This window comes from Ambystoma mexicanum, chromosome 6p (assembly GCF_040938575.1).
Source record: "Ambystoma mexicanum isolate Mex_15411 chromosome 6p, UKY_AmexF1_1, whole genome shotgun sequence".
Taxonomy (NCBI): Eukaryota; Metazoa; Chordata; class Amphibia; order Caudata; family Ambystomatidae; genus Ambystoma; species Ambystoma mexicanum.
In genome coordinates this window covers 1,451,665,329-1,451,682,122 of record NC_090935.1, presented here as the reverse complement: position 1 = coordinate 1,451,682,122, position 16,794 = coordinate 1,451,665,329, and the positions used below count along the sequence as shown (strand labels likewise).

Genomic DNA, 16,794 nt, shown 5'->3' with positions numbered 1-16,794 from the left:
ATACTAAAAGCAGAATGTCTGTCAAAATAAATTCCACCACTATCCCTCACACTAAAACTAAAATGGTAACTAACAGAAAGCTCTTTCTGTAAGGAGGGCTCCCTTCTCCTGCCTCTTGGATGGCATTTAACAAAATGTTACTTCAAAACCAAATTAACATTGGGAATGATTCCCTTCCCTTGATTTGCAGTTTCAGACAGTCTTTACAAAATGTTCTCCCCAGGAGAATGGCATCCTTGTGGTGTGGTTCTGAAAAACCTCCAATGAAAGACGGGGGAATGACTCTCTTGCCCTGCTGCTTCACAGCAACAATTAGTTCAGGACCAACAGAATGCCTCTCTTCTCTTGGTCTGCCTTGGCACAGTTCAACACAAGGCCAGAGGGCCTTTCCCCTGGCGTTTCTATTAAGACTTCTGATGTAGTACTAGGAGAATGACTCCCTTCACCTGGTATTGCTTGATACAATCCTTTCTCAGTGCTTTCAGCTTGATACACAATTAGTCATTGTGACTTGCTTTCAACAATGTCCGAAATCCTGTTAGCCTCCCAGATCCTTTTCTTAGAACTAGTGGCCTTCTCTCCATCACTATAGTGAGGAAGACTTCTTCTGTGCTTTGGTCTTTCTGTTGGGGGTCCCAGTGCCTCCTTGCACAACCAGTGCTTTCCTATGCCCTGCTGTTATAGTAGACGGGGTTCCAGAATCTTCCATGGTGACCAGTGGGCTTCTCTTCCCCACTGCAGTTGTGGACAGGGTCCCAGACATTAATGCTTAATGCTAGTTGGACAGCAGAGAGGGGCAGAGGCATCGGGGAAACCAAGCAGCAGAAAGAGGGGCACCAAATTATTCCACAATGACAGCTGGCTGTTATATATTTCTGGTGATTGCAGCTGCCAGGCGGTGCACCAGACAACTCAAGAGATTGTAATGTACCTGAGTCTGCACCAATCATTGGACCCTCTCTTAGTCGGCGTACTGCTGCCGCTGCTCACAATTAACGTACCAATCCAAAACCCTGCTATGCATCAAAGTGTAGTGACTGCGGCAGGAGCTGTGAGAGTTAGGCCGAGCAAAGTACGGTGACCGAAGCAGGAGAGGGGGCGCTTAAGGCATCAATCCAAAACCCCACTGTGCTAAAAAAAAAGTGGAGAGGCTGAGACAGGAGCTGTGGGAATTACAAAGTAATTGAATAACGAACCGCGTGAGAGGCAGAGAATAAGAGCAGTAGGAGGAGCTGCGCGTGGGCATAGAGGAAAGGGAAATGAGGGGTTGAGGAGAAGTAAGAGGGGATGTAGGTGAAGTTGGAGTAGTTTCCTCAGAGGAGAGAAGAAGGGAGGGAGGTGAAGGATCATCAGAAAGAGCAGTGCGGAGGCAAAGAGGAGTAGGTAGACAGTCCCTCTTGGAGGATGGTAAAGAGAGCCCAAAGAGGGTGAGAAGGGGATAGGGACCGAGAAGTCAAGAACGAGTGCAGGCCCCCAGCGTTGGGCTATACGGCTACCCTTAAGTTGGTGTAGAAAGGCCAAAGCATGATTAAAAAGTTAAACCCTAGATTGGCCTTGGGAGGGTGACCTCCAACGGGGGATGGGTCCTGAGACCATGCAGCAGGGGAAAGAGGAAGTACCTTGGGATCCAACAGTGTTTTCTGCTTTTGACGCCTGACCCTCATCGGACAAAATAAGGGCGCTTGGTTGGGTGGCCTGGTAGATTAATCCAGATGGACCAACACGAGAACCAGGATGACCATGAATTCGGTGCCTCTTTCCCTCAGCCAGCGCGCATAACCTACCGAGCGACCGGAAATGCTAGTCTCCACAGCATCCTTCACTCCGCCCATATTTCGGCAGATCCAGCCGTATTATACAGCGTAGGCGCTCATCAAAAAAAAAAAGGTAACTACAACAATATGTAGTAGCGCATCATGTTCTAAGTTACAGCCATAAGCGGGGAGCTTCACACCACAGAGACACAGGCAGTGGTCTGGTGAAGTCTACAAAACAAAGGAGTAAGAGAGGACTGAAGAGGAGAGGGGAAGAAGCAGAAGTAAGGTAGGGTGGTAGTGAAGAAAAGGAAGAAAAGCAGGGTGAAGTGCAGCAGAGAAAAGAAGATTATCATATACCAAAGAAAATAGCAGAGAAAAGAGAGTGCTATACAGCAACAAAGAAAACAACAATAACTAACAGAAGGAAAGCTTAGTAAGGTTGAATATGCTGAAGGACCTAGCTAGGTTGAACCTGACAAGGGTGAATAAACAAAGTGCTTTGGACGGATAACCCTAAACATTCAATGTATTGTCCCGTCAAAATGGCTATGTCAAATGTGAGTGGGACACCAATGTTCATGGCTGTCCCAGGTCTGATAAAAATCAAGTCGGCACAGTGGAAAAAGGATTTTTACACTATTTGAAAGCAGCAGGTCGAAATTAATTCTCCAATGACAGGAAGCTTGCCCTTTTGATGCATCATTTGGGATACGAGGCACAAAGAATATTTGAAACTCTACCAGTGATTTCTAGTGAAGGAGAGGGTGATGCTATGAATGAGTTAGAAAGTGCTTTTGCCAAGTTGGATGCCCACTTTAATCCCAGAGCAAGCACCATTCTGGACCGTTTTAATTTCCGAATGAGTTCAGGAGCCGGAAAAATATGTAGAAGAGTATGTAACTGCTCTTCGCCAGTTGGCGTCATCTTGCAAATTTCAGGGATCTTATGATGAACCCTTGAGAGACTAATTTATGACGCACTGCCACACGGACCGAATACGAGAAGAGCTGCGGCTTAAGGATGAGCCAACCTTAGACGAAGTATTGAACATTGCACGCAGAGTAGAACATTCTTTAGCATGTATAGCAAAACTGTGAAGGAAAGAGACCAACAAACCAAAGTCAGAGGTTTTAAGTGTGAGTGAATCTAAAAACAGAAAAAAGTGAAAGACAAGGAGAAGCAAATTCCCTGTGGTAACATGGACACAAAAATTTGTCGACAAGAGTGGAAAGGGTGGTAAAGAGGAGCGCTTGCGATACCGTTGCGCAAGTAGCACCCATTTTGCTGCATCATTCACATGTCCAGGGAGAAAGACGACATGTTCAAAATGCAAGAGAAAAGGACATTTTGCCAATTGTTGCAAAAACGATCTGTTCAACCTGAGAGACGTTTTATACATCAATGAGGAAGAAGGCCGAAGGTCGTCAGATGAAGAAGTTGATTAGCCAGTGGAGAATATTACAGTTAATACGATAAATGTAGTGTGTGGGAATGACGAGCAGGGATGTGAACATCCCTATGCCAATGTGAAAATTAATCAAAAGGAAGTGCGGATGATGGCTGACTGTGGATCAAAGATTACTTTGATGTCCAGGGAAGTATTTGAGAGAGCTATGAAAGGTGACGTCTAGAGTTTGTTGAAACCCGATATTAGACCTGGGGGGTACAACCAGGATGTTATTGAGTTGTTGGGATATGTGAATATTTGGGGCACGAGATTTCTGAAAGTGGCGTAAAACCGAAGGAGAGCCTAGTAAATGCCATAAAGGAGATCAAGTCCCCGGAGGATAAAGTACAACTGAGGTCATTCCTCAGAATGACGTGTTGAGTTGTATGGATTGTTAACGTTTTGTATAAATGAACGGAGGCAGATGTGTTATAATGTGGCTTTCAAGCCAATGTTAATGTGCATTGTATGGGCTGATGTACAATGCTGCCAATGGTTGGAATGTTAGCATGTCATCAGCTGTTGACACGGTTCTGAAGATGATGTACAATGTTATGATGTACTTGTTTATTTTCCTTTGCAATTCAATTTGTGTCAATTGCTGTTAGTTGTCCCAGGTAGTGCTGTGTTGGCATTGCTGGGGGTCCTTATGTCTAGCTAATATCTTAATAAAGCATATAAGCTTTCACACTGCGTGGATGTCTACGACTTAACATTTACATGGAAAAATAGGGCATGGCTGGAGTAGCCCATGAAGGCTGAGGGAAGGGAGGATAAGTCAGTGTTAGGGAAGGGGGGGATACCATGTCTCGTTATCCTGCACCCTCTTCCCCAAGGACCCTCCACCCAGTTGATCCTCCCTCGTTTGTCTGCCCCCAGGGTCGGGATACAAAAGCAATGTCCCTTCCCTGGCCACTTGGACAGAAGATCCTTGGGGAGTGGTTGCGAGTGTGCCTTCAGGTTTCTTACAATAGCAGTGCCTTGAAAATGCCTATGACCTATGTATAAAGCACGACTGTTGGCTTTGCCAATGCTTGCTTTTAAAAGGACTTCCGTGCAAGGAAAAATGCAGGCCACACTCTGCTTATGAATCAAGTGGATGAAGGACTTTTTTTTTACACAAATAGCACACTTGGAGCTGCAATTAAACCATGAACTCTTAGAAAACCGCTTTGAAAAAACACTAGTAGGCCCTATACTGCACTGACCCTGATGTTACTGCTTTTTGGAGCTAGCACAAAGAGATACCAGAAGGATGTGTGTGGGTGTGGAGGGGCAGCTAGTGGGTGGGGGTGGCAATATGGATTAGAAAGACCATGGAAAGTCAATGGGTACGCAAATAGCCAAACACCACCACCAAGCTGTGTGTCCATACTCCAATCCTATCTCCTTCCTATCTGTACTCCAATGCAAAAGGTTACGTTTTTGTTTTACTCACAAGCCTGGATTGTGGGTACTGTGTTCTATTTATTTTAGGCCTTGTGAGCGATAATTCGAAAGTTGACAAATCTACCAACCAACTGGTTGGTCCGAGCCAGTGAAAATGAGGTTGTTTGCCGATTACTTTGTTGCTATTCCAATATGTTTGTCATATGCAGCAGTGAATACGATATGTGCAATTTCTTCGTAGTCCTTTTTTGTGAATTGCTCATTTTGGAAATTACACAAGGAGTGAGAAGCAATACTTATTTCTTTATTTACATTTATTAACAGGTCCCCTTATTGCCACCTCTGTCTTTTCATTACGAGCTAAAGAAAAGGACACACTCTGTTCTCTGGACAACCACGATTCTGATGGAAGGCGAAGTGATACGAATTCCCCAAGTGAGTGACAAAGATTTAGAACTACTCAAGTGCAGGTTGCATTGCTAAGGTTAAATTATCTTCCAGGGTTCGTAATTGCCAGGAGCTGGGAGCTATTTAGCTCCTGTTTATAGACAAGGAGAGCCTGGTTAGCTTGAAACCAACACCTACCAAGAGCTACTTTTGCCTCCTGGGGCAAGAGTTGCCATGCAAATCTAGCTATGTGATTTTAACTATGTATGTTTGGGAATGTATATAAAGGATGATAAACACACTTAAGGGACATTTAGAGCATATTGGATAACATGAAATGGACAAAAGGTTAGAGTTTGCATCTTTCACCAAGTTAGATTTGCTAGCTCCTCGGTCCCCACCGGTTTTGCCTAACTGGTTATGCCCGATACCCAGGATGTGCTTTTTTGCTCCTAGTCAACAAATCCCAATTTCGATCCCCGCCTTACTTCCTCATGGTCACAGGCACACACATGCTCCCTCTCACACATGGACACAGGCACTCTCACATATTGATTGACTCACTTCCACTCACACCCACATACTCATACTCTTATATACTCCTTCTTTTTCCTGCACACAATCTCATACTCTCTCTCTCTCTCTCTCTCTCTCTCTCTCTCTCTCTCTCTCTCTCTCTCTCTCTCTCTCTCTCTCTCTCTCACACACACTCACACTCACACTCACTCTCTTGCAAGTTTTTCAAATCATTTCACTACATCATACAGGGTTCGAAATTGAGATTCGATGAGCAGGAGCTAAAACCCGCTCCTGGGTGTTTGGCATCACCATGGTTGTAGGAGCTACCACAGGGGATCCAGGAGCAACCAGAGATGTCTCTAACTTTTTGTCCACTTTGATTGAACCATTGTGTTTAAATGTGTATTGGATGTGTTCTGTTTCCTCTTTATAAAAATTCTCAAAGTTAATGTCATTTACATGTTTGGAAGGCACTAGTTGGCCCAAGGAGCGAAAAGTAGTTCCTGGTAGCTGTTGGTTTCAAGCTAATAAGGCTCTCCTATGCTAGAAGCAGGAGCTAAATAGCTCCCAGTTTCCCTCAATTTCGAACCCCGTCATCATTCTATACATTTATAAAATGACCCCTGAATCAATTAAGAGTAACCAATTGAAATTTTAGTCATTATGAGTCGAGGTTAGCATAAAATCACTCTTTGCTCCTATGAAGCCATATCAATAAGCTGGTTGTCTTATTGTGTAATGCTGACCCCATTTACTAGTTGCAGCTCCTTCCAGATCACCCAGTTTAATGTATTTGCTACTTGGAACACAGTCCCTGCTATCAATATACCCTTTGTACAGGGCTTCTTTGCGAAGCAATTTTCATTTTCAATGAACAAGTACAAATCTATCCTTTCCTATAACCTTTTGGGCATCTACATTTTATTATTGCAGCACACAACAGTTTCTGTGTAGTGTTGCTGGGTTGGCCCTCCTTTTTTATTTTCTCTTGACCTAACCTTACAGAACACATGTTGTCAAGGGTAGAGAGGGATTTTCATCCCCTTTACATTTTATATAGTGAGACAAGAACACCCCACCTTATGTGGTTTGCTGGGGAGATACATGGTATCCCCTTTCTCGCTGGTCCTGTAACATTTCTGCTACAGTGACATACCTACTATTATGGCTGGTGGCAGTGGACCTACTTTACTTACTTTTGTGTGATTCTTTTTTTTTTAATCTCAGGCTGTCAAATTAGCTGCGGTAATGCACAGAAGGGTCACCATTCTGCTAGAAGGGTGGCTTCTTTCTTTTTGTGACATTTTTAGTGTGCTTGTCCTTTCGTGGTCCTTCTGCCATCCTGGGTGGGAGAGGACCTGGTTCTACTTTTATCTTTAGCAGGAATCCTTTGTGTAGCCCGCCAAGGCTCCAGAGTGTCTGTGAAGGCAGGAAGTGAGAGAGGAGTACGAAACTCTGCTCTCCTTTGTCTTCTGGTGCGCCTGAGAGAATCCAGTCCCCACTGGGGGATTGACTGTCCTGATTGGACAGCCACCCGCCCCTTTCTGTAAACTGCACAGAGAGTTTGCAGAGGTTATGTGTGGGTTCCTGTATATCTGGCCTAGATCTTGGAGCTGAAGACCAGTCATTCATTGGAATAGACGATCCGGTGGAGAAGACTGCTGTAACTACTTCCAGCGACCGGAGATGTCTGCTGTGTAACACTGTCTGTGCTGACCCCTTCTTTGAAGTGACCGAGGGTTACCTCAGACTCCGACTCGTAGACTGGTGGGACTAATCAGTCTTAAGAAGTCATGCATTTTGAGCCATCCTACAACAAGCTGTGACCTTCCTTGCCTGCAAACCCCTAATAACCTGGGACGTCGAGCCCGAGTGCTGTGCAATGTCCTGCGAAGAACAAATCTCGCTGAAACTTTCGTGGACTACTGCAGGACCTCCAGAGACACGATTCCATTCCTTAAAGTCCCCTCACCAGAGTCGGTGACGACCATCCTTCATCCAGTACCTTGAAAAGGGAGCCAAAATCAGAGAGCCCCTGAGAAGCACCAACGAATCCATTGTTGGGAGCTGTTTCTGTCAACTGCTGGTGCAAGTTCCCATCCAGTGTCCTTTCTTTTTTCACCACAACCAAGAATCCAGAGACCGGGTCCTGTGCTGCTGCATCGTGAAAGCGTCCATCTGTAAGCTCTTCTTCACTGTTGAGGTACTGTGTGACTGAAGGGAAATACTTACCTAAAGTCTCGTCTCGCTCTTGTGTGGCTAGGTTGGTGATTTGTGTGTTGGGAGTTCGCCAATACCGTTAGCCCAGGCCTAACACTGGATCGCATCTAGGGAGCCTTCTACAAAGTCCCCGAACACTTTCTACTAACCCTAAAGTCTATACTTACTTGTTGGATGAGAAATCCTCTGGAATGCTGACTTTCCTGCATCTGTGGCTTATCCTGACCTGCCTACCTATGGCCTCTGGACTACTAGTGTCCCTCTTCTGCCTTTGAGATCACTCGTGCTTTAGAATTTCGAAGGACTTTATAGGCCTCAGACTAGAAAATATAGCAAGTGTTGCGAAGTACTTGGTTGCTAAGGTGTTCGTGCTGTAACTACCTCTGAAATAGAATACGTCACTACGTGTTATAAAGATCTCACTCACATGTGAATTGCTGACTGCCATTCTGAAAAGTACATAGTTATTTACTTACCTTTGAATTGTGTTCCACTCTTCTAGAAAGTAGCAGAGTTGGTATTACTTTATTATTCCTGAAACTGAGTAAGTGTAAACGTTTACCAATAGGGTTTTACTCACCTTGAATAGCATGCTGCCACCCTAAATGTGCAACGTTAGGTTGTGCTTACTTTGAACTGCTTATTGCCTTTCTGAGGTTTTGCTTATCTTAGAATAAACATTGGTATAACTAACTATTACTGTAATAGAAATGGTGTAAGATTTAATGACCAATAGGTTTTTATTAACCTTGAACAGCATACTACCATTCTAAATGTGTTTCCCGAGTTCTTACTTATCCATGAAGTGCGTACTGCCCCGCTGAAAAGTAATTCATGAGTTCCTTAGAATGGTGTTCCACTATTCTGAAAAGTAACGTTGGTGAAACTGTATAATTCCTGAAAGAAGAATGTTACATATGTTGCAAAATGCTTACTTGTTAGATTGGTGGTGTAATTGTATTATTCCTGCAACAGAATAACTTATACAAGTGGCCAGGTAACTGTGTTGGTATACATCACAACGGATGGGTTACCCCTGAACCATGGAACTGGGGAACAACAATGTAACACAAAAAGAACCCCAAGGGGGAAAAGAGTTCACATGGAAGAGTACTATATTAATTTGAGTACCCAATAATGGAAATAGAGGCGAAGAAGTAAAGGGAGCCCAGTCATGATAAATTCACATTTTCTTTTTTAGTTTATTACCATTATAAAATTGCATAATATACAAACATCAAAACAACAATAAAATAGATGAATTAATTTTAATATAAAATACTTGTCAAATTTCTGCCATTCTAAATGTGTATCACTAGGTTTTACTCACTCTGAACTGCATACTGCTATTCTAAATAAGGTTTATGCTTTGGTTTGCATGTCATAAGTATAGTGTTGTTTTTTTATAATTGTGTTTACGACTTATATTAGTACTTACCTTTCTAATGAATTCTTTCTAATGAATTCTTTGCCTATGTATATATGAAATTAACCATTATTTTTACAATACATCAGTATTTATTTGCACCATATGTATGCTACAAGTTCTTTGTACCTAACTACAGCCCACTCTCCCTCCTAAAATAAGCCGGAGTGCTCTGTCCACGCTACTGTATTATGCAGTGCAGATTTATAATAGGAGTTGGAGTTTACTGTATTGCCTCTAGGCCATCATTTCGTGCCCCCCCCACGCCATCTGACTTTCTAAACGCCGTCCGCCTCTCTCCTGCCCACCACCATGTTCAATTGTATCCCTACTCTGTGTCTCTCTGTATCCTGCCCCCAGCTGTATATCTGTTCTGTTGTTACATCTTAAAAGCGCTCCGTTATGCATCTGTACTGTTGTATACTTCTGTAAAGCGTCCCTTTGCTTCTCGAAGCTAGGTCCACGCTACATAAATACCATAATAATAATAATAATAATAAAAGGATAGTTTTATAAAGCCCCTTGGTGGACTTTAGAAAAACTGTACTAACAAGCCTCATTCCTCCCCCTACCCCTGAATGATAAAAATGATTTGGTGTAGTGCACCGTTGCCACACACCATGCCTCAAAGAACAAATGCTTTCCAGACTCTTAAGAATTTCTTTAGAGTTGGACAAATTAAGCAGAGCCAGATCGAACTGAACCAACAGGGAAGCATCCTTCCAACACCCTACACGAACCGCAAAGTCTAAGCCCCAGCAGACAGAGACAACGGTCCAATATCCCTTCTACTGGCAGTTCACCACTGAAGCTGGTGAATCCGCAGGATGAGAAGCTTTGAAGCTGCGCACTTGGGAACAAAGCTGTGCAGTTTCCGATTGAGCCAGCGGCACAGCACCAAAGCTGCAGCTCTGTTCCCTAGACCACCAGGGACTTAAAAAAAGAGGCCGAGACAACAAAGGACTAAAAATCTAGAACAAGGAACCCAGGAGCATGGCCACCTAATATGAATTGGGACTTTACAGCTACCCGATCCACGGCACACCCGTGCAGAAAAAGTGAGTTTGGCTCAGCCTGCTCTGTCTCCTTTTGGAAAAACCCTGTGTGGAGTAGAAAAAGGATTGGCTAGGGCAAGTGGACTAATGGCATGAGGAATGGGGAGCATAAAAGGAGCAGATGGGAACAGGATGTTGTGGGTTGTTCAGTTGAGGTCTCGGGCCTCTTCCAAGTAGTCGACCTGCAAGAGGAAGGAAGTCATCTGGGGCGATTGAGGCATCTATTGGAGAAGCTGAGTTGTTGGCTTGGTGAGTGCATGGGTCCTGCGGGGGGGGGGGGAGGGGTGGGTGTGTGTGTGTGTGTGTGTGTGTGTGTGGCGACTATATAGAAAGGCTAATGTAAGGAATGGTTGTGAAGTGAAAGGTACAGAGTGAAAGCAGGGTGTTTGAGTAGTAGGTAGGAGGAGTAGTGTGGAGAAGGGAGGCAGTGCATCAGCGGGTGGAGGCAAGATCCAGGAGGAGTGAAACATTGAAGTGGGAGGAGTCGGGAGGACAGGTGAAGGAGAACGAGTAGAAGGACAAAAGTGAGGGTGTGTGTTTTAGAACTGATCTGCATCCAACCGTGTATTTGCAAGGCACTGGCTCAAAGTCCCCTTAGACAGAATAGGGATGGTTAGAAATTCCCTTAGGGAGTTAAGATAAGCTGGTGTATAGATCACCATCTCTAGAATAAGCCAACTATTAGACAGTAGGGGTTAACATGTGGAGCACTAAGTGGATGTTACGGACAACTGGATTAGGCAAGAGGGTCAAAAAAAGAGACCACCGACCCTCATTAGGAAAAATAAATAAAACATCTTTGAATCATTAGTGACTGGGAGTGATTATTGTGCAGTCTTCGAAATGAAACATGGGCAAAAGAATCTCATCTGGGGACCCTCTAGATAGGTGGCTGCCTTAGTCCTTCAAGAGAAGCCTATTGGTGCCATTTTAGGAATTGCCACTGTAACCGCTCTTGACTATTGTATTGAGTCCGGTAAACCCAATAGGAGAACTTTGGTAAAGATTGTAAACTCTGTCTCACAACTCAAAACTCCTTATTTACCTGATATTATTGATGGAACATTGCCCCTGTGTTAGGGTTGGACATATTAAAGGGGTAGTTCAGTCAGAAATGTTATTGGCACAATTGACCGGGCAGTTATTTTAGGGCATACATCGATTGTTCTTAAAAAAAAAAAAAAAAAAAAAAAATCCAATGCAACTTACCACGTTTTTCGCACTTTAAAACATGCGACAAGACAGGTTGGTACCGCCATCATGTGCTAATCGTATCTGTTCAACCATCGCCCTAAGGCCCTCATGGCACTAATTCAGATCACCCGCCCCTCAAGCTGACATCACTAGACGCTAACAATGAGCTCCACCTATTTTGATGACGTTAGTGGGCAGAACAGCTAAACGTACCGTCATCACTAACGTTATCTAACGCAGAACCAGGAACACAAACACACATATCTACAAATGACGCAAAACATTTGTTTCTTTTCACAAAAATTTAAAATAGAGTTTATTTTGAAGATAACAGCTATAGTCTGGATCGTAACAAGTACTTTTAATTTTGACGTAACACTGAAAAGAAGTAATTGTCCACGGAAACATGGGTACTTTTTCCAATAGAGGTTATAGTTGGCGAACATTGCATGGTTCTCATTTGTTGGTTAACTGTGAACAGTGATCTTATAATGCTGATTCAGTTCATCGATCGATTAATCCCAGTCTTTGCATTCTTCACAGAAAGTTATTATCTTACATCGCTGATTTCTGATCACCTGCACATGGCGTTCCATTACAGAGAAGAAATGAGTGGTTTAAATTTCAAATGCAACACTTTCACATCTGAACGTTTTCCGAACCTATAGGCTGCCATGTGGCTCCTTATCAATGCAACTGCAAAAGGGGACATATTGGTGTCTGGTGATCATCCCTGATAATGGTTATCACAGAAGCGTTGTTGATCATTATTGTCCAATCCGGTTAAAGAAGCCATCGACCGGTAAACTATACCCATGACAGGCGCAAATCGGTATAATATAACTATGTAAATTCGAGATTCAAAAACATATTTCAGTACCCAATTTATAATTGTATTTCTGATGCTTGTTAATCTGCTTAGAATCACATGCTGCGCATATAGTCCGACATCTAGTGGTAATCTCAGAGTATTGTATCTTTCTTTCGAGGATCTAAAGGGGACGGCGACATGGGCGTGCCTGTTACACTATCCCTAACGTGACATGTAGTGTGCACCAAATCCCTCACGCGTCGAGGTCCATCAGATTGTTTTTTTCCGCCCAGCTAGTTGGTCGCCTTATGCAGAGCTCGAAAGAGATATATTGAAAATTCATAATTCCTTTGTCCCACGACCGATGGTCTTCTAGTCTTCGACTTTCATCTTCGATGGCTGGTTCGTGGACCCCTTAGCTGAAGAAGTCTACGGCTTTCGGTGACTGGTGCATCGGTCTATGCTGACAACCGCGTGGCCTCCGCCCTCCGGCCAGGCCAAACAGTAGGGAGAGTGGGGGCCCAGGATTTGATTCCCTGAGAATGCATTTCCTTTTCCCCTCTCTTTCCCTTTCTGGTTTGGCTGCTGCCCCTTACCTCTGCTATGGAGAGGACTCGTTTTAAATTTTGTCTGTCTTGTAACAGAAAATACCCTTGGAAGGTCACCAATCGCAAGTGCAATAGGTGCTTACCTCGCGATCACGACGAGCAGTCCTGCAAGTCTTGCAAATTTTTCCATCCAAAGACGCTAAAGGATAGGTGGACAAAACGGTGGGCGGGCTACGCGATGCAGGCCGTATGTGGTTCCCCCGTAGGTGACGTCGTCGACAGAGGATTCTAGTGGCAGCCGAGGATTCTAGTGGCAGCCATGGCTCCGATGTGGATGCCATATACTTTTCAGTGGAACCGTCTGGTTCCCAGTTGCCTGGCCCTGACAGGCAGGCCGCCAGCACTGCTATGGGGAGATTACACCCCGGTGACGGGCATACCCGCACCATCGAAGGCTAAACATACAACCTCACAAACTTCGTCGACGGATACTTCGATGAAGCATCAAACGGCGACAGGCCCGGTGAATTTCGGCGGTGCCTACTGATCCTCAAGATCGGCCACCCTCCCAGCAAACCGTCGTCTCTGCATGCGTCTGGGCATTCCACCCTTAAGGGTGTCTCCTCTAAAAAAAAACACTAGAGTGCCGATGCTCTCTAAGAGCATGTCTGCCGAAAAGGTTTCGGCAGAGCCGAAAACCACGACAATGCCTGCAGGTGTGTCAATCTCTCCCTCATACACCAGAGCTACGTGAGTCTTGCAGCTATTGTTTCGGCAGCTAATATGCCAAAGTGCACACCCTCTCGTCGAGAGGAATATTCTGAGGGGTCCCAGCCCCTCGCTAAGGCTTTGTCTGGTAAGTCCCTTCCTTCTAGGGACCCTTCTCCTACTGGACAGCCTGACCCCTCTGATTCCTCCCTGTGGACCACAGTGAGGTTTGAGAGCTATAGGGGCAAACTAGCTCAGTTCTCAGACTTTTCAGAAGATTCCTGCCCTAGTTTACCAAAGGTGCAGAAGCTTTCAAGCCAAACTCCACAGGAAGAGGTATTTGAGTTCTCAGAACCTGAAGAGGTCCAAGAAGACAATCCTTTTGGGCAGGACACACCTGAGCAGTGTCCAGATTGGGGTCGAGATTAGCCTTTAGAGGAAGCACCTTGGCTTTCCGCCATGCCTACTCCTGACCAGACGCCTTTTGCCTCTATCCTCCCTCCTCGCCTCCACAGAGGCAGGCATCGCCTATTGACGATCAGATGGCTTTTAATGTAATCCTGAAAGGGGCTGCATACCATCCACCAAGAAACGCCTTGCACCTTCTTTGCTGTCCCCTTCCCTTACAATGGCTATCAACCCTCGGGTGGAAAAACTGTTTCGCCCCTCTCCTTCATATCCGTTGTACATCTGAGGGCATGCCACTCCAAACTCCCTGGTTGTCACTACCACCAGGAAGAGGGATGGGGTGCCACGATCTACTGCAGAAGCGCCCCCCAACAAAGACTGCAAGGAATTATATGCACTTGGCAAACGCATCACCACTTCTGTGGCATAATCAACACGAATTGCTAATAACACAACCCTTCTTTTGAGTTATAGTGATGTGCAGTGCAACCTGCTTCAGGAAGGCCTCCAAGAAGTTCCTGAACCAGTGCATCACACCTACTGGCGATTTGTCTCAGAAGTAAAACGGGGGACACACATCCTAAAAAATACATTGGATGCAGCAGAGATGGCGGGGCGAACTCTGGGCCAAGGTACTCTTCTCAAGAGGCACGCCTGGCTTAAGAACTCAGGGTTTAAGCCGGAGACGCAGGACTCCTTAATAAACAAACCGGTGGAAGACACACATTTGTTTGGCAAGGCTGTGGATGATGCTTTGGAGATGGCAAAAAAGGAGCACAAGACTATTAAGTCTCTTAATCAGATCATTGCTAGACCTGATCAACAACGGAAAGGAAACTCTTGCCGTTCCTTTTGTGGCCAGTCTTTTTCCCAGTCTGCACACAACCAGTATGGCACAGGAGTTACCCCATGGTCCTCCGGACAAGGCGCAGCTGGCAACAGCCAATACCAGAAGAGTGTACAATGAAGAGACAAAGGTAGGGGCAGAACCTCCAACCCAAGAGGCTCCTCTGCCTCCGCTGAGAAATGACTCGCCAGTCCGTGTCCCCTCCTGCATCAGGGGACGTTTAGCATCTTTTCTTCACGCATGGAAGGGGATCACTTCAGACCAGTGGGTGCTCAAGAGCGTCACCCATGGTTATTGTATCAAGTTCAACCGGCCACCTCGATACCGTCCACCAAGACAGACACCTATTGCCATCACACCTGCTGATTCTGCTCAAAGAGGTGCAGATCCTTCAGGAAAAGGGCACCATAGAAGTCGTCGCCATTCATCAAGTAAATGAGGGTATTTATTCAATGTACTTTCTTGTACCCAAAAAGGATCTCCCCTTGCACCCTGTGATAGACTTGCACCCAGCGAACACATTTGTCAAGCCACAAAAATTCAGAATGACAACATTGCAGGAAGTTATCCCCCTGACGCAGGGGGATTACATGGCAACTCTAGATATGAACGATGCATTCTTTCATATTTCAATGTTGCCAGCACACAGAAAGTACCTAAAGTTCATGATCGAGAACAAGCACTATCAGTTCAAGCTTCTCCCCTTCGGTATTGCCTCAGCCCCAACAGTGTTTACAAAGGTACTTTCGGTAGTAGTGGTTCACCTGCAGAGGCAGCCTATTCCAGTCTATCCTTACCTTGACAACTGGCAAATAATGGGATTCATACAGAACATGCCTATCAAATACCCAGAAGACAGTAGACCTCTTCAGTCTGGGATTCTTGATCAACGAGAAAATGTGCAGCTTAGACCCCAGCCAAGTCAAGCAATTTCTGGGGCCTCTAACTCGGACCAAAGGCGGGCTGGTCTTCCCCTCCAACGAGAGGGTTCAAAACATGCTGTTCAAGATCCCTCTCTATGTAGTAAATCGCGAGTTGACTGTACGCAAAGCCATGCAACTGTTAGGGATGATGGCTCCTGCATTTATCTAGTCCCACACAAACGTTTGCGTATGCGCCCCATGCAAGAGTGGCTCTCAAGCCAATGGTGGCAGGCCAGCGGACAATGGGACGATCTAGTGGTTGTCTCGGCAGTCTTTGTTTTCTTTCTGCAGTGGAGGTCAAGGGAACATCTCTTGCAGGGGAAGACCTTCACCACCCACGCAGTAGAAGCCACTCTCACCAGGGACGCATCTCTGACTGGGTGGGTGGCTCATCTTCTCCATCAAACGGCGCACAGCGTTTGATCCGGTGCAGTAGCATCCAACCACATAAACTTGTTGGAACTGCTAGCAGTATTCAAGGCCCTGAAGGCCTTTCAAACACACCTCCAGGGGAAGACAGTCCTAGTCCTCATGGACAGTACCACGGCCATGTATTACCTGAACAAGCAAGATGGCACGCACTCTCCAGGGCTATCCAAACTATCACAGAACATATTCAAATGTCTCGAGCACAAGATGTTTCTGCTGTCGCAACACGTTCCAGCAGAACTCAATCTTCTGGCGGACGTGCTCAGCAGAGAGCTCTCACTACATGTAGAGTGTGAATGGCGATTACACAAAGACATTGTTCTCAACGTCTTCGCAGACTGGGGCTTTGCAGAGATCGATTTGTTCGCAACTTTGGAGAACGCACAATGCCCAGATAACGCCTCCAGGTACCCGCAGAACCGCTCCAAGGGGAATGATCTCTGGATAGCATGGTCAGGATAAATGTGTTTACGCTCTCCCCCACACCCCAACTCCCCAACTCAACAAGATAGTGCACAAGCTGCACCAAGAATCAGTCACAATGATTCTGGTGACCCCGATGTGGACCCGCTAACCCTGGTTCTCTCATCCGATGGCAATGTCAGTCTCACCTGCGAGGAAACTGCCATGCCCGTACAACATGCTGACAAAAGAGACACTTCATCCATGTCCGCAAATTCTCAATTTAGCAGCCTGGCTCCTGAGGTCCTAGAGTTCGGACACCTC

The 16,794-nt window shown here is 45.4% G+C and overlaps 1 protein-coding gene across 2 annotated transcripts in view; it reads left to right on the top strand.

The window, feature by feature from the left end:
* LOC138510510 (zinc finger protein 777-like) overlaps positions 1-16,794 on the top strand; it is a 367,312-nt gene that overhangs the window by 113,924 nt on the left and 236,594 nt on the right. For both annotated transcript variants that reach the window (XM_069626210.1, XM_069626209.1), the window contains exon 3: positions 4,918-5,028. In XM_069626210.1, coding sequence (XP_069482311.1) covers positions 4,918-5,028 — 111 coding nt within the window. The remainder of the gene's footprint in view (positions 1-4,917; positions 5,029-16,794) is intronic.